At 39.1% G+C, this 22391-nt stretch overlaps 1 protein-coding gene across 1 annotated transcript in view; it reads left to right on the forward strand.

Annotated features, from left to right (window-relative positions):
- The window catches only part of hk2 (hexokinase 2), a 39019-nt gene extending 25968 nt beyond the window's left edge, over positions 1 to 13051 (forward strand). Inside the window, exons 13-18 of the mRNA XM_050050626.1 lie at positions 793 to 888; positions 1620 to 1719; positions 1941 to 2124; positions 5340 to 5495; positions 9616 to 9852; positions 10557 to 13051. Of these exons, the coding sequence (XP_049906583.1) occupies positions 793 to 888; positions 1620 to 1719; positions 1941 to 2124; positions 5340 to 5495; positions 9616 to 9852; positions 10557 to 10701 (918 nt within the window). The 3' untranslated portion in view covers positions 10702 to 13051. The remainder of the gene's footprint in view (positions 1 to 792; positions 889 to 1619; positions 1720 to 1940; positions 2125 to 5339; positions 5496 to 9615; positions 9853 to 10556) is intronic.
- The last annotated feature ends 9340 nt before the right edge of the window (positions 13052 to 22391 follow it).

The raw sequence follows: 22391 nt of genomic DNA on the forward strand, positions 1-22391 counted from the left end.
CCTCATTTTCGCTGTGGTATCGTGATACTACTCAGAACCATGATATTTTCATTGGTATCGCACAGTGGGTCCCAATTTTGGTACCGTGACAACACTAATCTGGAGGGGGTTCATCTGCAAAAACTAATGAACAACTAAACAATGATATTCGGTATTCGGTACTCGGTATTCGGCCAAGTGTTAATAATATTCGGCTTCTGCTTCGGCCGCAAATTTTCATTTCGGTGCATCCCTAGTGAATACTGCAGTTAATTGTCACTTGTGGTTTGGCTGACGGCCAAATTCTTGTAAAGGAATCTTGGTCTACACAGAGTGACAATTACTGTAACTAAAACAAACTTTCTGAGCTTTGGAGGACCACGAGGTCAAACCCTATTGCCACCTTTTACTTGTGTGCCCTCACTATAAGTGACAAAAATCCATTGAAGCATCAGTGAGCTTTACTGTTGTGTGCATGCACCACGTGTCTGAACCATGGGTTATGAAGATAATTCCTCTTTTTTCGTGCAAAGCAAAATTATGAAGTGAAACAAATATTCAGCTGCTTTTAAAAAATGTTTCAAAAAGTGCAAACTACTTCTCAACCTGTACAAAATTAGTTGATTACAGTACTTCAAGACATCAGACAAGCACAGCGCTTTCTCTATCAGACTGTGGCAACATTATAATTACTGCAATACTGCAAACAACAACTTTTAATTTAGACTTTAGATTCTGTAATTTATATATTCACAATGTACTATTAATGATTAAAAAACAAACACACACAAATTACTGCTGTCATTTATCCAGGGCATTCTCCTGAAGTGGACAAAGGGTTTCAAAGCCAGTGGCTGTGAGGGGCAAGATGTCATCACGTTACTTCAAGATGCTGTCCGCCGCAAACAGGTCAGTACACCCATCACAAATACGCTGTCAGAATGATTATTGACAAAGTGGCTTGTGAATGTTTGTGTTTGTTGTATAATTGAAAGTACACCCAGTTGGCTTACAAGCACCAGCGGCCTGCCAACAGCTTGCAATGTAAAAACTGAGCAAAAATCACCACAGTGATCTTGTTCTCTTCCTATAGATTTGTATTTGAATTCAGTTTTCCAGTATTTAGGTTTTATGTGCATATCCCTCAAGTTATTTTGCTACAGCTATAGTACCCCTCATTCTTTCTCCCTCCCTGTTGTAAACTGCTGCTGACAGCAAATTATAACCTTTTTAGGTTCCTTATATTGTCCAACACAAGAAACCTAAATTATTTTAAGTACGTTATTGCTATAACAAGGGCATATAATTGAACATTTTTTCTCTATGGTTTTCTCACTTGTCCTTTATCAAAGCTACACCCACTCATGTTTTATCTTTCACTTACCTTTGATGATTAGACCTTGGCTCAGATTGAGATTGGTCGTAAGTATGTGAGGAATAGCTTGAGGCCACCAAACCTTTTATTTAGCAAGTAACCTCCTGTTCTCCATTGACATGATGGCAAGAGGCTGCACTTAACCAACATAAATAATCTCAGCACATTTAATATGTAAGCCAGGGTGGTTATTGGTGCAGTCAATTAGGCTACTGCTGTGTGTTTCCATTATAATAGATTCCCATCTATTTATCACTGCTTGCAGCAATTTGACTTGAACTTTGTGGCGGTGGTTAACGACACAGTGGGAACCATGATGACTTGCAGCTATGAGGACCCCAGATGTGAGGTGGGACTAATTGTAGGTAAGTCTGTCTACCCCCTCCTCCCTCTCTGGAAGCCAGGCTCTGTCTCTTTGGGCTAATTTTAAACATTATAATCAATTTACTGTGAGCAAACATTGAGTGTTGTTTATTCTTTTAGTGGATATATTTTCGCTTTGGAATGAAGCTCTTCAGAAACTGGCCAATGTTTAACTTCCAGGATAATACTTACAGTAATATCTTTCCACCTGTCTTCAACTCAGGCACAGGGACAAATGCCTGCTACATGGAGGAAATGCAAAACATCGAACTGGTGGAGGGTAACAACGGCCGTATGTGTGTCAACGTGGAGTGGGGAGCATTTGGTGACAGTGGTGAACTTGATGACGTCTGCACCCAGTTTGATCGCGTCGTTGATGAGTGCTCTAACAATCCTGGGAAACAGAGGTATTGGATGGATAATTTATGACATTTTTGTCTTTGAAAAAAAAAGCCAACATTCACATCAGACAACATCACATAATGTCACAAATACAGAATAAATTAATTAGCGAGAAGATGCCAAGGACAGACCGCCACAGAGAAAAAGACTACAACAGAGACCAGCTGGGGCTCTTCACAACATTTCTGTAAAAGAAGAACATGCAGCAAATTAATAGATGTGTGTAAAGTGCACTTCCTAAGAGCTGTCAATTCAGCACTTTGCCTTGTGTTTGAATAGCTTGACAGTCCTAGACAGAGCCTGAAAGTTGGTGTCTCACACAAAGTGCATTAGAGTTAGGGACATCACGGAGACAAATGCCTCTTTAGTAGTAAAGCTTACAATGCTAGCCATTGCTCACACATTGAAACATTGCTGCCAAGTGAGCATTTTTAAATTTAAATGCTGGCCTCAAATCTTACCTTGCTCGGTCAAAACACAGTATCAGTTCTTGGTGAGAAAGTGATTGTTGTTCATGAATTTCATTGTCCACAGTGGCACCATATCATAAAGCTCCATAATTATACAAACTTTAATTGCAAAGAATCAGAATCATAGATTCAGTTACTGAGCACCTTGAGTAACTTTTTTGGCCCTACATATCAGGCACATTTGCATGCGTATCTTAAATGTAAAATTATCTAAATGTAAAAAAAAAAAAAAAATGTATTTAATGCGGTTAAAGTAATAATGGCAGCAATACAAAGTCTTTGCTGAGCAAGAATAGTGGGTACATTTTTAAAGGTGATCACCACCTAAATTAAGAATTCCTATGTGTTATTTACATGGCCTAAGAAAGTTCAATGTTTCTAAACAATAGCTGCTCTCTCTCAAAGCCAGAATACAGAGCAGCAAGTCTGAAACTTGTGAGGTCATAGGATAGAAAGTCAGGAGCTGCTCCATAGACAAACATAACCTCCTTGGCGGAGGTAATGAACAGGAGCCTGATTTTGTGGACCCACAAAATGTTTGTTTTCTTTTTATACCCAAATGAGCTTCATTCTGTTGTAGTGTTGTCAGTCCTGAAAAAAATGTACCTTTATACTCAGAACATTCCCCTGGGTGCTCTCACTGTCATCTGTAACATCTTTCCCAGTTCATCGTCTGTGGAGCAGCTCCATACTTCCCTGCATGACATCACAAGTTTGGGTTTTACCACTCTAGTTTTTGGATTTGGGAGATAGCTGTTCATGTTTACTTATACGTTTGGAATATCTCAGACTATAGTAATTACATGTATGAATTTTGAAAATGAGCATAGTTCCCCTTGAACTTCATGTAAGATGTACATGCTCAGTCACTCCTAGAAACCTGGAGCTATCTGGAAGCAGCAGGACAGGGACACTGTGCAGGCTGTCATAAGGGATGCAGCAGTGTATATTCAAAGCACTGCATAAGTACTCAGGCCTCTTGTTCAGGTCCATCTCTAATAATGTGGATTCCTATTAAGGGCTTGTCCTTTAAAGCAAATTTTCACAGGCAGTGAATGTGTACAGATCTCTAATTTTCAGTATCAAATCTCTGAAGACCATGCACCTGATGTTTTTGAATTGCTTTTGAGTTGTGCACACTTTCTTCTTGATATCATTATTAACTTTGGTGTAACAAAATTGATTTTAAATTTGATGCAAAATTCCCCCGAAAGCTGTAAAATGTTAATTTCTTTTAATTTAATGTGATAGGGGCAGGACTAGAAACATTTTTTTAAGCAAAAACACGCCCGTATAAGTGACAAAGGTATCCACTTGAGGTATTTCAATTGGAATACTTTGGGCAGTTAGTCTATCTCACTATGTATTCAGAGTTGTGGCATTAGTTGCATTAAAAGGAATAAAAGTACTGAGAATAAGAAAAAAAAGACATTGTCTGAGCAGTGCACAATGCACCAACATTGATACTGTGTGCAGTGGATGAGAGGGGAGTGTTGTGCAATGTAGAGAAGAAAGAAACCAAGAGGACAGAAAGAAACTACCAGCTTATACTGCAGTGGAGTCAGCCAGGCCATTAGCAGATTTATTGTCAGTGTCCCTATGGTAACAAGGGTGCCAGGCCCTGCCAACATCTCCAACTACGGCCAATCCAAAGGCAGTTTACTTCTTAAACCAGCTGTAATTGCAGTTAAAGTTCACCCATGATATAGATCGTTGCAGAAATCTACAGTTTATGTTTTCATACATTCAATGCACAGCAGATCACAGGTTGGTTACCACGCCCTGGTGATCAATTGATTCACTCAAACTTTCTACTTCTCACCCTGCTCACCTGCCCCTCACCAGCTCTGATCCTGTTACATCCTTGTAAAGAATTCCCTCTTTGGTGGCTTCAAATAGTTTGTCACTTTTGGTTTGTCTGTCTCCTAAAGGGAGATGACAGCACATAATACCAAGGCATGTTGCGCTTTTTATCAGAAAAATAATGGAATCTCATTTATTCTATCAAAAACATACTGAATATATAACTGCACGTAAAATTTGTTATTCCAAATAGAACATTTTGGGTGCATCACTGCACACTGCACAAGGGACATCGTCTGCACCCAGCAGACTATCTGGGATGCTACATATGTCCCGGGACTTTGTACCCTTCCAGACAGCAACATTATTTTCAGTCTGGACTTGTGAGATGTCATTAAGCCATGCCAGAGCGAACATTGCATAAAACACAGCTTTAAGGATTTATTCCAACTAAAATGGCCTTCAAGCAGCTGTGCATACAGCTAGTTTTGTTTGCTCCTTGCACCTTGATTAATGGGACAAGGATCCACATCATCATGACTTAGAGCAGTTAGTTTTATTACATTAAATGTCTTTCCTTTTAAAAGACGCACGTCTGGACTGTCTGCATGACATGTCAGAGAGTACATTGGTAAGAGGAGCTGTTATCATTGGGTATAATTGATTGCAACCCTTGTCACATCGCCTGATAATTTATTCAAATTAAACCCACCTCTGTAACAACTGCGCTGCCAGGACATCTTTTTTTGCTGTCTAAGCTTTCATTCATTAAAATACAGTTAGAGCCAATCTGTTTTGTTCAGTTTGATGATAGAGTTCGTGACAGTAGAATAAAACAAAGGTTTATAGTGTGACAGAAAAAGAGTACTATTACTAATGTAAATATTGTGAATGTTACCAATGTGTGGCTGTGGAGAGTTTTCAGTTTGTGTGTCTTTTTCTCTCAGGTATGAGAAGATGATCAGCGGCATGTACCTGGGGGAGATAGTGAGGAACGTGCTAATAGATTTTACTTCCAAGGGCTTGCTGTTCAGAGGCAAAATGTCCGAGCGACTCAAGACCCGGTGCATCTTCGAGACAAAGTTCCTGTCACAGATCGAAACGTGAGTATTACAGACTAGTCTCAGTGACTCTCGTCAGCTCCCTCATGTTCACCATGGTAACTGTGGTAAGAATAGAAAAAACACACATAAGACTTTGCAGTTAATCCCAAAGCCACATAACAAGAGTGGGTATTAGTAATGTGCCAAAGCTGCCACATGAGATCACATTAGTCGAATCTACACAGTAATTGGCTGTTTCATGTTTGGCACCCACTAGCCACAGACAGCAGGCTGAAAAAATTTGAGCATCGCTTTATTTCCTGCAGTCTGATGATTTTTTTTATCAGTGTATGGTGGAAATGTCTTTATTTATTTAAAGGTCCAGTGTGCAGGACTTGCTGTTTATATCAATGTAGGGAGTGGGTCCTCTTCTAAGGAGATCACCATGTTGCACTGCCACGTTTCTACAGTAGCCCAGAACGGACAAACCAAACACTAGCTCTAGATAGTGCCATTTGTGCACAAAGGCTCCAGGGAAGAAGCCGAGTTAGTGATATGCAGTAATAGGACATGAATGTTTGCAAATGAAGAGAGAGAATGAGAGAGGGGGCTTAGTGTATCATAGGAGGTCCCTCAGCGGACTAGGCTTATATCAGCTTAGGGGTGTAAATCACCAGTTTCATTATGGTACAATATTATATTGTTTCTTTGGACAACGATACAATATTTGCCAATATTACAAAGTCTGCCACGATACGATTTCGATTTGATACGATTTAGGGGTCTGCTATCGATAGGAGACGATATTATATGCCCATTTAACACAGTTACAAAAGACACTGCCACCCCTTTCGTTTTACTTCTGGCCATAAAAAATAAAAACAGCACATAAATAATGTAAGTAATTGTAACTGCTGAAGTGCAGTGGAGTTCACTTCAAATTATGCAGGTGACAGAATGCAATCGTTGTTGTTTGTTTAATATGGGAGTTAAAAGACAAATCTCGATTAAATATAACTCAGAGGTTCATTGCGGTTGTGCTAGAGGCCAGAGCAATGCCATCTAGAGAAACTATTTGTGTCTGGGGCCAAGAACAATAACTTCAGTTTTGCTTGTATTAAGCATGTGGAAGCTGCAGCTCATGCAGGTTTTTATGTCCTGAAAACATACTTGAAGTTCAATAACTGATCCATTTGCTCTGGCATGAGCGATGGACAAAATTACATATCATTTACATTACAATGAGAATTGTTATGTGTGATTTCTAATAATGTTACCTAAGGGAAGCATAAATACATATATAATGTTATGCTGATTCAACACACATATAGGTATGATTTACTCATAAGTCCTCTTTTGTGTCTTTTGTCCAAGGAAGTACCATAACCTTTAGTGAAGTGGCTGTGTGTCGTTCTTTATCAGAGGTGGAAAACCAAATCTAATTGAAAACACTTATGAACAGGCATAATTCTCACCATTGTGTGGCCTGTTGTCCACACAAATGTCAACTTCACCATTTCCAAAACAGCACAGCTCACAGCTGCTTCCCCAAGCTTCTCAGTGGAAAACAGTGGTGGAGAGCTAACGTTACTGGTCAGAAGGAAGACGCCACACTGCAGTCCAAAGTTTTTACAAGTCTAAATCACTGTAGGCAACTGTATCACATGGACTGTCAGAAAATGGTAAAACATGCCTTAGGACCAAGGTGAACAAACACTAGAAAGTAATTCAGTTGAAACGTGAGAGAGCTGTAGAGCAGATGGAAATTAAATCTGATTTAAACATGTGCAATTAATATCAAAATAGTGGCAGGGGTAATCAGAAAAGTGGTAGGGATGTATCCCCAAAGTGTCTATAAATTCTGCCCATGATCCTACACCATAGATACTCCCTCACAAAAGAGCAAGAACATCTGCAGTCGCAGTCAGATGATAGAAGTTAACTCCCATTGTCACACCAGAACATTGCATAAACACGGATACAGCTAAACTCAATTTACTCACATCAGTGATGTGTTCAACACACGCCGTTGCTACACACTGTGTTGCAGTTCTTCACTAAGGAAACAAAGCCCAAAATAGGACCTGTTTCTCGTCAACAGGTGCCCGTTATTACCCAATCACTGTCAGTGCAATGAATCACGGGTCAGACCAGACCAGACCAGATGTCCCTGAACTACATGTTATGCGAGGCACTTCATCATCACACAATGGCTGAGTACTGCAGAGCAGAGAGAGAGAGAGAGAGAGAGAGAGAGAGAGAGAGAAGGCAATACAAAGAGCCACCACCTTGTAACACTGACCTCAAACATAAAGGCTGTCAGTTCTTCATTATGATGGATTACCCAAGCATGTTTAAGTCTCTCAAAGCAGACTATAGAAATAAAACGTCATACGCACTCACAATCCAAAGCAACGCCGTAGCGGCGCGCATTTGGTTCGACGCACTTGTTTTTTCATCCGGTGCACAGCTCCACGGACCTGCTTCTCCCTCCAGTGTTGTGTCAGGTCCCAGTTCCCCCTCGGGCTGTGTCTTTCCTACTGTTTCCCACGGAGCTCTGCCCCGTTTGAAAGGCGAAGGACCCCCGAATGTGGAAGGACGTCACCTCCGACATGTAGAATGTATATTATAGAAAAGAAACACACGTTTCAGGACCGCTGACTTGTATCATCAGAACAGACATGTCCTGTGATTTTCAGCCTCCTTTCATATTTAATAGAGGGGGGACAATTCCTGACAGTAATATTCTCAGCTGTCAGGATGTGCCTGCTGTAAAGGGTAAATATAATCATAGAAGGCTGAAAATCACATGACATGTCTGTTCTGATTATACAAGTCAGCAGTGTAACGCTCAAGCATGTGGGGGCCTCCTTTCATATTTAATAGAGGGGGGGACCGTATCTAAAAGTACAGCTGTCAAGATGCCCCCCGCCACAGGCCTTTGCCACCTTGGTCTCGAAAAAACCCAGGGATAACCCTGCACACTGTCTTAGTACTTAGAACACACAGATGTCAGAGAGGCACACAAGCCTGCTCGTGTAGAAAAGTACATTGTATGTGGTGGTTTGGTCAGAGGGGGAGGTGTGAATAGAGGACAGAGATGAGACAGGGACATCGGAGGTCCGTAGACAATGGCTGCAGCACGCAGAAAGGAACACGTACATGGCGAATCAGGCAGTGGAGGGGATTTGTATTAGAATTTTCCTTATCTACAAAAGTTTCTCATTGACTGTGTAGGGTACATTATTTGATAGCTGTAGATGTCTTGGAAAACGAATAGAGGAAAAAACCTCTAACCTTTACTGCAAAGCCTTAAGAGCTGTAGCTTAAAGGCCCAATCACTACTTTTGTGTTTAGATAACTTAACATAATTGAAAATAAAGCCGTGGGGGCTCAACCGGCCTACCTACTTTGGCTTATCTACCCCTGCTACAGTGTAAGTGTATTCATATTAAAGGTAAAGGGTTTGTTATCACAAACTAATCTTAGAAATCCCAACATGTTCAGGAGAAGAGCATTGTGTCGAGATAAGAGATGTAAGCACACAACCAGAACGGAATCAGAGGCAGGAGAAGCCATGCAGTGTAATACTGAAGTACTAAAAGCAATAAGGCACTTATCTGTGTCTGCCTAACTGAATGGCTGTGTGTGTAGTTTACTGATCTTATTGTCTGTGTGTATGTGTTCTAACTGAAGGTGACAACAGGGGGCACAGCATTTATTTCCAACCATGATCTGACTGAGACTAAAAATATTCTACATTTACAAAATAATTTCATTTTCCTCCAAGCTGCTGAAGGACAAATTCAAAAAGGCTCATTGAACCAATCTCTGTGAGAAATCCACTTAGGCAAGAAACAATGTCAGGGCTGTTAATGTGCAAAAGGTCAAGCTAACTCATCAAGTGATTAAATGAGTGATCTACTGGCCACACAACTTTAGCTTCTACATTATCAACATGAAAGTGCTGAATATTGCATAAAATCATTTTGTGTGGCTGCAGTGCAGTTTATTTGTGTTTTTGTCAACCTACAGCAAAATAACATTGAGCCTACAGTAGTATCATCCTTTTTTAAGCAAGTCAAATAAATCACTGCTACATAGAAAGTCCAGTCCATCACACATGTATGTCACTGTATTTCTTTCACGTGTATAACCCTAATTCTCTCTGGCCCCAAAGTGACCGTCTGGCCATGCGACAGGTGCGCTCAATTCTGCAGCACCTGGGCCTCACCACCTCCACGTGCGATGACAGCGTACTGGTGAAGGAGGTGTGTAGCGTGGTCGCACGGCGTGCAGCTCAGCTCTGTGGCGCTGGTTTGGCCGCTGTGGTTGACAAGATACGGCAGAACCGCAACCTGAATCAGCTCTCCATCACCGTGGGAGTGGATGGCACCCTTTACAAGATGCACCCTCAGTAAGGAGCAATCATATCCTAACACGCAGTTCTGAAGTTCTCCGACTTTAGGGCGATATCGAATTTACTGTATCCTTTTATCCCAAAGCGGAAGATCTCTGTTTGTCCCAAACACATTTATTATTGTGCCCTGGACAATGGGATGCCCGCTGCTACTATCCATCTCATCACACAATAAAGATCAAAGAGCCCATTTTCCAAACACTTATTGTATTTTTCTTGTACCTGCTCATTAATTTAAGTTTGTGGCCGTTAGTCCCAAGCCGTGCTTTTTTAGCCTGTGCAAATTATATCAGCAGTTAACAGCTAATCAATTAATCATTGCAACTCTAGTTGACCCAGGTCTTGGGTTTTCAGGACACCAAAGTATGGATTTTAAAGTCCCAACTTACTGTATTTACTCACCTGTCATCAATTGATGTGTCACAGTTAAAGCATCTTACACCCGTCTTGTGGGAACTTAGAGGCCTTAACTGTCGTCTTTTGCTCTGGCAGCTGACATGAAACATCTTTAATGTAGGCACTTACAGTAGGCCATCATCATAATGGATCACTTAAATTTTGCCACAGCTGCTTCATTTTCATTCATACTTTACTACTGATACTAAGTGTGGAGCAAATATTAGAGAGGTAATTCCCCATGAAACTCATGTTCAACACTGAACTTTTTTTTAATTCTCTTTCCTCCCTCACTCTTCCAAAAGTTTCTCCAGCATCATGCAAGAGACGTTGCAGGATTTGGCACCGCAGTGTGACGTGACTTTCCACAAGTCAGAGGATGGAAGTGGGAAGGGAGCAGCACTGATCACAGCTGTGGCCTGCAGGATACAGAGCGAAGGGCAGCACTGAATCGTCATGACTTAGGTAGACAGAAGCAGAGCTACTGCGACTGCTTTTTTGTACCAGGTCACCAAAATAAAGTTATGTGCCGCTTGACCTGAGTTTAGATATTTAGCACTGAAATGTTCAATCTGACTGCTTTACTTTGTGTATGGGTTCACGTACACAGTTTTTGGTTTGCGTTTGGAGAAGACGTACATATTTATGATGTGAGCTGACATTGCATAGGATGGTGGAAAATGAAATTTAGAAATTTCAGTTCATCTTGTGTGTTACAGAAGTTGTGCCTTCTGTGAAATATGACTGTTACGAGCTGTTGGGCTCATTTACACTCCCACCTTTTTAATTGCAAATTCAAACTCACAGATCTCCTTCCAGCTGATATCTGTGATCTTTATTGACTTTCTAAACATTTTCAGAATTACAGTTTAAAAAAGTTTATTTATTCAGCAACCTTCAAGATCAGACGTCACAAAGTGCCTCAAGATAGAAATCAAAATCAAGACATAAAATAAGAGAAGGAAATTGTAAATAAGTAGGATAGCACAAAACCCAGAAACCTTTCCCTGTGCTTAATCATATCTTTTACTGGAAATCACCTGGGCAGCAACATAAAACACATCTGCATGATTTTTGCATTTACAGTACTTTGTTCTTCAATGCTTTTCTTATCAAACCAGAATAAAATGAGTTTTATCACTGTGAATTTATGGATTCATATCAGTTTTAAGAATGAACAAACACAAGATCTGAATTTAAACACTATTTATACAAATGTAAACTTTAACAGATATCAAATTCAATTTGTTCTTCATTTTAGCATAAAATATTAAAATCTTATAGAAAATGAATGTGTTGTACTCACAGCCCAGTTGCCAGAAGAAAATGTTGGCATTGTACTTTTCTGCAAACCATGGATACGTCACGTTTGTACATTTCATATGTATCGTATCAGCATTTCTAAAGTGACGTAGTTCTGATTACATGTATGACCCAACTTCGTCATCCAGAGGTGGAGGAGATGGTGGATAGTGAGGATGGGCAATGGCATTAGACCTAGGCAACTTCTGGGGCTAGAAAATGAAGCCAACACAGAAGTGCAATAAACTGGCTCAAAAAAACCAAGATGGTGACATGAAATGCTGAACTTGAGGCTTCAAAAGATGAGTCTACAAACCAATGGGTGATGTCATGGTAGCTACGCCCATTATTTTTACAGTCTATGCTGCAGACCAATGATTAACACCAACAAACAAAGAAACCAGTTGTTTTTTTGGATACTTTTTGGGCGAGACATTGGCAGGATTTTCAGCAGCAATTGTGCCACCAAAAGCAGGAATTTTAAGCCATAACATTTCATACTTTTCTTAACCATAACTAGAATTTTTTGTTTCTCTAAATATAACCATTGATAAAACGTAAAGAAATGTAAAGATTCACATGTCCACTACATAATTTTGTACAAATGTTACATATCCATGGTTTGCAGAAACGTACAAAGCCAACATTTATTCTGGTGATTGGGCTGTATTCTCCCTTTCTCTTCACTGTCAATAGAGCATCAACCATCTGTAAGAAAACACAAGCAGGACTGACTGAGTCTTAAGACTCAGTAGCAAGACAACTGCCCCCAAAGTTTAATCATACAGTATGTAAGTCTAACTGTCCGTAGCCTAGATGTCTCCTATTATACTGTATGGTCTAATGAATGCAACAAACCTATTCTAATGCCATGAAGATGTAAAGTATACCAAAGGTAAAATAAATACACTGGGGGTAGATTTGAAGACACAGGGAGCATTAATTGCCTATGTGAAGGGGGATGTCAATTAAACTACAGAAAGTAAAGGGTAAGGGCTAGAAGCACCCTTGGGACTGGGAGGTTGAGGGAATACAAAGGGTAAAAGGAGCGATTGGTGCTAAGCTTTGTAGACTAGTTTGTCTTATTTATTCATCTCATTTGCATTAAATTCAGATGGTTCAGATGTTTTGTTAAAACCATAAACACCAACATCCAGTTGTTTAAATCTCTAAAATGTTTTTTAAAAAATGTTTATGGAGTAAATATTGCATTACTGTGTCCAATGGCATAATGTTTTTACCCCGCTGAATACACCAAAATGTTTGATTATGTTGATATGGATCTTCCTGTGCTGTGAAACTTAAACTGAAGTGTTTGCTTTTTGTTCTTAGACAACATATCCTATAATTACAGAAAAACTTCTTCAGCCAAGAACAGATTGTCTGCTTTGTCACTGCAATACAAGCTTGTGATGGCTGTTTTACAACTCTGACCACTGTTACAATACAGTGCTGTTGTTTTTAAAGACTGTAACAATAAAGTTGGCCTTAAACAGCTGTTGTTCTCTGTTCAGTGGAAGTTTTTCATCTGCTCAGATGGCCTTAATGGGGAACTGCTTTCAACCATAGACAGAGTCAATATTTACACCTTTTCATTTTATTTTTTATTGTTTAGCTTTCTCTAGTCAGTGCTTTCATTGTTCTTGCCATACCACCTCCATGCTCCGCTGTGTTGCCATACCATGCTGCCGACCCCAGATACACTGCAGAACAAAACGGGCGTAACAATTTCATACTGAACAACTGGAATTGTGTTTACTTTACTGCCAGTTGAAACGTGAAGCGTAAGGATTAGTGGCACTCCTCAGGGTCGGTGGTTTTAGAGAATACAGAGGGTAAAAGGAGGGATTACTTTAAGCCATACTTTAAGCCATAATTATTTCCAACTTAAAAGTTTGAACCTCAATATGAGGGTATGTGAGTCGTGTAATGACTCCAACAAAAAGCATACAAATCCAATCCATGATTGTGTCCTATGGCAAAATGTCCCAACTGATTACAAAATACTGATTGATCTGCTTGATGGAGCACATAAAAAAAAGCATTCCTAAGCATCAGAAAATCATATGCTGTATTCTCATGAAAAAACACTAAAACTAAGCTTTGCAGACTTCTCCATGACAAAAATGTATCTATAGAAGGTTATTAACAAGATCTTTGAAGGTTGAGCTCAGAGCTCAGTATATCCCTGCCGCTAACAGATAGCCCGCTGTGCATTTAGATTTGTCCTTTTGAATTTAATTAGTATAATATGCAGTCTAATTAGTGTTACTGTACTTGGCTTTTGTCAACAATGCAAAAGCATTGCAATTAAAAGGGTATTTCCAATGACGGAAGTGCACATTGATGATTCAGAGGGCAGTCCAGTTTCATAAATATAATTCCAGGTTGTCCTTACACTGCAGTTCTTTCAGTGTATGTGTGGGGCTCAAGATATCAGGGTGCCTCGGGGCCTGTGCTTATTAGGCTTGTTCAGTAATCCATCCACCATTCCAGTGGCACACCGTGATGAATATTTGAAGATTGACACATAGACTATATGCCTATATACACTAATACATGCATAAATACGGTGAAATATTATTTATTTAACTTAAACTAATAAACATATTAAACAACTGGTGGAGTGTGGAAGTGGGAAAGGAATTGGTCATGTAGGAAGTGTGTGAAAGTATGATGTCGTGCGTGTTTGCTGGTGCAACAAACCAAACAACCAAAGACTTACCATCTGGATACAGTATCTGAAGTGCATTTACATCGTGGATTGTGATGCCCAAATTAATTGTAGAACATTACAATGAAGGCATAAATTAAAAGAAACTTAAAAAAAAATGTGTTAGTGTGTTGTCAAATATATGTTAATATACAGTGCTGTGAAAAGGTATTTGACCCCTTCGTGATTTCTTATATTTTTACATATTTGTCACACTTAAATGTTTCAGATCATCAAACAAATTTTAATATTAGACAAATATAAACCGATTGAATAGAAAATGCAGTTTTTAAATGATGATTTCATTTATTAAGGGTAAAAAGCTATCCAAACCTACCTGGCCCTATGTGAAAAAGTAATTGCCCCCTAAACCTAATAACTGGTTGTGCCACCCGTGGGGGCAACAACTGCAATCAAGCATTTGTGATAACTGGCAATGAATCTTTTACAACGCTGTGGAGGAATTTTGGCCCATTCTTCTTTACAGAACTGTTTTAATTCAGCCACATTGGAGGGTTTTTAAGCATGAACGGCCTGATTAAGGTCATGCCACAGCATCTCAATCAGATTTAAGTCTTTCATTTAAAGCTTTGACTAGGCCACTCCAAACCTTCATTTTGTTTTTTTAAGCCATTCAGAGGTGGACTTGCTGCTGTGTTTCAGATCATTGTCCTGCTGCATAATCCTTCAGGATTTTCTGGTAGAGAGCAGAATTCATGGTACCATCAATTATGGCAAGTCATCCAGGTCCTGAAGCAGCAAAGCAGCCCCAGACCATCACTACCACTACTACTACTGCTTTTTCACACAGGGCCAGGTAGGTTTGGGTGGCTTTTTTCCCTTAATAAATGAAATCAACATTTAAAAACTGCATTTTGTATTTACTTGGGCTATCTTTGTCTAATATTAAAATTTATTTGATGATCTGAAACATTTAAGTGTGACAAATATGTAAAAATATAAGAAATCAGGAAGGGTGCAAACACTTTTTCACACCACTGTAGGCTATACAAAAAGGTCTCATTTTAGAATTCATATGCATATTCATATTAATTGAAAATATTAAATAAAACTTAAAAATAATTGTAATATCGTGGCATCACACTGTCTGTGGTTATTTATTTATCATTTATTTATTTATTTATTTTGCTGCCTTTTGGAAACCTTTTCTAAGGTGTTAATTACCTGATTGATGAAAAACATGCCACAATAAGATCTGACTTACTTTTTGTAACGCTGCCTTCACATTGAATTTCATGTCACACCTGCATATGCATATACACAGTCATAAAAACATGCTTGTTCTTTGTTAATTTGATTTTTCCAGTGTATACATTAGAGTCAAACCATGAACATTTCTTTTATAGAGAGCATTTCCATGAAACTTGTTTCAGTTTTATTTCAAGTAGAGACAAATGTATTTATAAAGCATATTTAAGAATAACCCAGGTTGACAGACATGCTGTACCCAATGATTTGATACCAAAAGTGAGAAAGCAAAGGGTTAATATATTTCTAATCTTACGATTAAAGTTATAAATGGATTTCTGTACTTCACTACAAAACGTTTAGTGCCAATTATCGTATGATTGCTGCCCACGTAATGGCTTCATAAAACATTAGGGGTGGGGTTTAAAAGAGCCAGTGGCAGATTACAAGCTGACAGGCCATGATGACTGTCAGACATAAAAGGTAGGCAGAGCCAAGGGGGGCGTAGACACTGTAATTCCATTGTGGTTATTGTAATGGTCATGCTGATAATGTATCATTTATTTCGTACAAAATGGAACAAATTATGGTGGTGTACGCCACTGTCATCTACATTCTCCAACCTGTAGGCTACTCACTCCTTTAGCTAAGTGTAGTCTAACTGTTTAATTCTCCTTGTGAACATTACAAACAATCCAAAGTACAATGTTGTGTGGTCCCATACAACAACTAACAGTTTTGCAAAGGCAGTAGTTGTTGCAGGACTTTTCCATTGTACTGGTCATTCGGTGTGGACTTTACACCCCTCCCTCCACGTCCTGCTGTGATTTTAATTAATTTTGTTCTGTGAGTGCAGAGAATGTGTCTCAATCTCAGCAGCACTCTATGACACACTGTGATCAACATTTACCACTGAATCCATGTGGGTGCTCTTCCCTGCAGTGACTTGAGTGACAAAATCAGTATTAATTATTTATCTCCATAACCTGATCCATTTGAAATCCTTGCAAGTGGAAGATAGCTTCATATTCTTTGACAGCAAATATTTAATATTCCTATGAAAGGTCATTTTTCACAGTAATGAGAAAATCTACACTTTAGGCTCTATTGAGCTTTCAGTGGTTTTAATATAATGAAGTCTTCCTGTCATTCTATTCATCTGTTCATTTTCTAAGCCATTTGTGGAGTTCAGGGTTGTAGGGACCTGTAACCCATTTCAGCATACACTGAGCAAGAGGCAGCACTCAGCCTTGACAGGTTACCACACGGTCATAATCACAATCTTAAAGCATGAATGTAAGCATGTCACCCTGCTGTGGAGTGGAGTGTCGTCACTACAGCTCACAATGAGTACAAAGCTTATCAGAAGGCTTACATCCCTCAGTTTCCTACTGTGTGTTCACTACAAATATGTCCAGCTGATAGCGTGAGTGAAAGTGAGTGGGCTACATTTCAGAGTGAGCTTTGATGAAGCTCTGTGAGCAGTGTTACAAAGGACCCTACGGCTGTAGACACACCTTTAAATGATCTAAAGCTTGATATACCAGCAACACACAAACAAAAAGGCCTTTGACTGAATCATTTATTTAATAACAAATGCACAAGAAAATAAACAGGCCTACAGAACAACAGATAATGGGCACATTGAACATAAATACACCGCAGTTTGCTGCATACAGTCTGACACATTAAAAACAATTTTACATTGACACAAAAACCCCGAAATACTGTTGAGATTGCAGACAGTTTAAGACTGTGCCAGTGCTGCAGCTAATGGTTAGACACATCATTTAGTTTGTAGCTACATCCACAACCAAATGCAGCATTGTCCCCCACACCTGTCTTTTACAATTGATATGCAAGCATGCCCACTGTGGGGTAGAGTGTAGGATGAAGACCATCCTGTAATGAATGATCTGCACTTTAAAGCAGCTAAGATGCCATGGATTATATTGTAATGTAAACAATCAGAATACAATTTTAAACTTTTTTTTTTTTTTTTTTTTTTTTTGCCACAGATAGCCACGGTGCTGATATCTGTGGTGCCCAGAGACAAAGAATCCTGGTGACTTTTCCACTAGTGCCACCACCAGGTTGACATTTGTTTTTTGAGCAAAATATCTCAACAACTATTGTATGGATTGCTATTAAATTTGATACAAATATTAATGGCAATCCTCTGAATTAGGTAAAACAACCTCTGGCACCATCACCAGGTCAAAATTTAAATTTGTCCAATACTTTGGTTTAAGACGAAATAATGGTAAAACTGGTAACATTCATTAGACTCAGCTGCACTTTGTGCTAATCAGCAGATGATGGTGAACACAGTACACATTATAGCTGCTGGACCTCAGCAGTTTCCAAGATTTATATATGGCATAATGGTAAGCGGACAAAGGGTCCTATGTTCCCGAGCTCAATAAAGCACATAATGGCCACCTGAAAAAGACATTACTCAGCCCTGTATCCACTTAACATGACATGAGCCAGGGTTAGGTAAAGGGACTATAATCATAGTTCTGAGAATTGAATTATCATGATCATGAAATTGCACTGGAATCAGCCTTAATGGTACCTGCTCTACCTGGTGAGCTACGTGCCACAGTAGTTACTCTTTTTGTATGGAGAACAACTCCCAAACATATTTCAGCCCTAAATTTAAAATAATAAATTAGTCAATGAAAAGAAAAACAAAGGATGGATAAAAGATGGAAAATTATTATCAAACATTTTAGCTGACTATTGCCATCTACAAACAGGCTAAGAATGAGAAAGAGGTCAAAGGTCATGTTAGTTTATTTATGAAAAATTTCAACATGAAATGGGTCAAATTAGATCTGACACAATGGAGGATTAATGTGTGTAAACGGAATATTGAACCTGGTAACATAGGACACTGGGGAACATAGATGTGCTCCAGACATCAGCATATTAACATTGCCATTGTGAGCATGTTAGCGTACTGATGTTAGCATTTAGCTCAAAGCACCGCTGTGCCTCAGAGAGCCACTAGCATCTTGTCTCGAGCTTCAGGAGTTCAGAGAGAAAATGATCTATTCTACAGTGAAAATGGCACCTCTTAAATTATGTGTGTATTGTGGGTCAGGTCTGGGAATTTTTAGGCAATTCTGAGCAACAAGGAGAGGAATTGGAAGACATTTAGGAATTTAGCAACACAATCTGCCTTTTGCATCAGCTGAGGCTTGAACTCACAAGCTCTGAGACTAAGAATCAATTTCCATCTCACTGAGCTAATTAGTCAGTGACAATTCATGTGTAGCTTCACCAATTGACTAAGCAAAATGTGCAGGTTTAGCAGCCGTCCATGCATGGAAAAGCAGATTTGAAACCACTGTAAAAAATTCAGTTATCGAAACAAAAATCTGAAAATACACATATTGCATCTAGACAGCATGGAGATGTTGGTAATTTGTTTTTAACAATGATTGATTTGCTCCATAAGTGCAAAACTGATGTTTAAAATTGCCATTTTTACATTGACTCCAATTGTTCACATTAGAGCAATTCAAAATGCTGTCAAAAATTCAGTTTCTGAGATAAAATTCTGAACTTTGCCACACATTATCTACCATGACTCTAGAATTTTGTCATTTTTTTCATGAACACTGAAGATTTATTTAGCAAGAATTTGCATGTATATGTTTACAGTACCGTTTACAGTCAAACATTTTGATGCACTGTAGGCTCAATTTTTGATAAATCAAAAATCTGAGAAACATAGTTTTTGTCGGACAGTCTGAAGATGCTCTGTAACAAGTTTGGTGTCAATTGAGCAAAAATTGTGGGTGGAGATAGGTTTAAGAAGTTTTACAGTTTTTGAAAATAAACAGTGATGAACTTCATAATTTGTAATAGGTTTAAATGTACAAAAGTTTCTTCAGTATTGGGGCTACAGTTTGATGAAAGTTGTGAAGTTGTAGCACGTATGGTTGATTTGTTATGAACTTTCAAAGTTTTGAACTTTAGACGCTTGCTGTAGCGCCACCATCAGGACTATTGGCTTGAGTTTACAGCTGAGGATATCTGGCATGAGACTGGACCTTTGTGCAAAGTTTGGTGAGTTTTCACCCATGGGAAGTATGATTTCCTCGGAAGAAGAAACTAGAAGAATACCTAGGATTACAATAGTGTCCTGGCAGCTTAGCTGCCCAGACCCTAAATAATGGCCTTGCATTTTCTGTTTGAAAGCAGAGCTTGATGATGAGGGTGCACCACTGCCTTGATTTCAGTGCATTTAATGTTTTATTAAATCTATAAAGGTCAGTATTTCTCTGCTGGGATACTCATTAGCCACTGCTACAAGCTGAAGGATGCTCAGGCTACACTAATGAGTGGTTACACAAGACAAGCCGACTCATTATCTTCCATTACTTAAGGCTATAGACAGGAAAACACAGTGCTGCTCATTTGTTTGAAGTTGTAGCTTCTTTCCTCCGATGCATTTCTCATGCACTGTCATGGTCAGTCGAACCACAGTACACACATAGACACAGAACCACAGGATTACATCAGGCAAAAAGTATTAAGAACAACAATATAAACAAAGTCAAAGTTTGTATTACAAGCCACAAACATATAGTAACCTGCAATGCCTGTTTTGGTTCCTCTGAGGTGCTGTCAAGCGTTAGACTCACTTCACTAAAATAATACATGTAGACCACTAATGTCAGTAATACATTCAAATGAATTCAACAGCAATTACACCATTACAACCCCCTGTGCCACAAGCACTCATTGTCCATGACATCTGAGCTGTCATACTTCACATTTCCAATGCCAATTGAAATACTTGACAAGAGCACATAAAATGTGTTGTTCTCCTTTGCAGAAACCAGTGATTGGTGTTATTGTGACAGACTTCCTCAAGGCTTTGCTAAAATTACAATAACAGTGCTGCACACATTGACAAGGCCACAACCTGGCAACATATTTAAGTTACACAACACCAGTGACAGCTTAGCGATAAAGATGGCACCAAAACACAAAGATCCCAAGATTAAAACTTCAACATATTAAACCCTTCTTTTATATCTAATTCTTTGCCTGTGGCTCTTGGAGATAAAATACTTATACTTTTTGATCCTGTATGATCGTTTGTATTTGTATTCTATGTAGTAGTGGTGGTCTCTGTTGCTGCAGTGGACCACAACCCTTGAATGCATAAATTATTTACAAAATACCTTTGTGTAATACCATTATTATCAGCTGTAAGTAACTTAGTGCAGAATTTAACATTGGGTGGGTTTTTTTATATATCACAGCCATAAACAAAACACTTCTGATCAATTAAGCAACACAAGATCTTAAGACAACAAATGATTTATATTATAAAGATATGACAAGGCATTTCCTTTTGGATACCATTAGATCTCTGCAATTAAGCATCTATACAGAAAGCAAGAAAACATCTAGAACATTTGTGTTTTGTGTAAGTTTGTAAAAGGTCCTATAAGTAGCTATGGCTCTTTGGAGAACTTTGTCTGCTGTGTGAACAACAGTTAACGTGTGTGTATCTCCGCAATATTTTTTCAAAGTGAAGCATGTACATCACTGACAAATGTTAGGTTTACCACCTGCCACCTGGCACAAAACCTGAGGCTGCACATTATAGCCACTGGGAATCAAGATCCCCAAATTTCTGGGGGTGTTTTCTGTGACAAATAAAAATACCTTTAAGGGGAACCCCAACCTAAATTAATAATTCCAATATTCCAGTTCAATCAGTATTGGCAAACTTGAGCAACTCTCTCTCAAAGCCAGAAATCAGAGGAGTAAGTCTTAAACTTGTGATGTCATCAAGTATAAAGTCTGGAGAAAATGTACCCATATACTCAGAGCATTCCCTCGGTGCTCTTGATGTCATCTAGAACATCTTTAACCATTAATTGTCTGTGGAGCAGCTCCAGACCTTATACCCTATGATGTCACAAGTTTGTGTTTTAGCACTGTGGTTTCTGGATTTGGGAGAGAGTTGTTGATGTTTTTGACTGTCTTAGACCATAGGAAAAATGGTATGAATTTTGAAAATGGGTGTAGTACCCCTTTAATGGAAAAAAATTCTGGATTTTCTCAACCCAATCGACAGAGTAAATGTTGGTATTGTATATTTCTCCAAACCTTGATTATTTGTATGTTCCATATGTAGTGGACATGTCAAAACTTTATGTTTATTTATGTCTCAATTATCAGTTTTATGTTGTCACAACACTGTGGTTAACTTGTGGTTAAAAGTTAACGACCACGTTTTTAGGGTTAGAAAAACATCATGTTTTGGTTTAAAATCATCTGTTTGTAAAAACAATGCCAGACATGTCCTGAATTGTTATTAAAAATACAGATTTCTGACACTACAAACACCGCTGGACATATGCCAACCTGCTTTTAAAAAATATCTGCATCTGGGGGCGTTGGCGGCTTAGTGGTAGAGCAGGCGCCCCATGTACAAGGCTGTTGCCGCAGCGGCCTGGGTTCGACTCGAACCTGTGGCGCTTTGCTGCATGTCATTCCATCTCTCTCTCTCCCCCCTTCACACTTGACTTTCCTATCAATTAAAAAAATATATATATATATGTCTGCATCTGTCTCTATAATCATGACTCCACATGTCCCAGCCTGTTGAAAAAACCCCTGCTATAATTGGTCTCAAATAATGATCTGCTGCTTGGCCGTCATCTCTTGCTGAGGTGTCACACCATCCACCCTCCTCCTGATGAGAAACTCAGCTCATATACATGTAATCCGAACTGGGAACTGCCCATTGGTTCGACATCCCATTGGTTCGACATCCCATTGGTTCGACAGCCCATTGTTCCGACCATATTAAATTCATTGTTCCGAAGTCCGTTCCGAAATCATCATGATGCCCTGTGGTTAAGGTCTGGTTAGGTTTAGG

This window comes from Epinephelus moara, chromosome 8 (genome assembly GCF_006386435.1).
Source record: "Epinephelus moara isolate mb chromosome 8, YSFRI_EMoa_1.0, whole genome shotgun sequence".
Taxonomy (NCBI): domain Eukaryota; kingdom Metazoa; phylum Chordata; class Actinopteri; order Perciformes; family Serranidae; genus Epinephelus; species Epinephelus moara.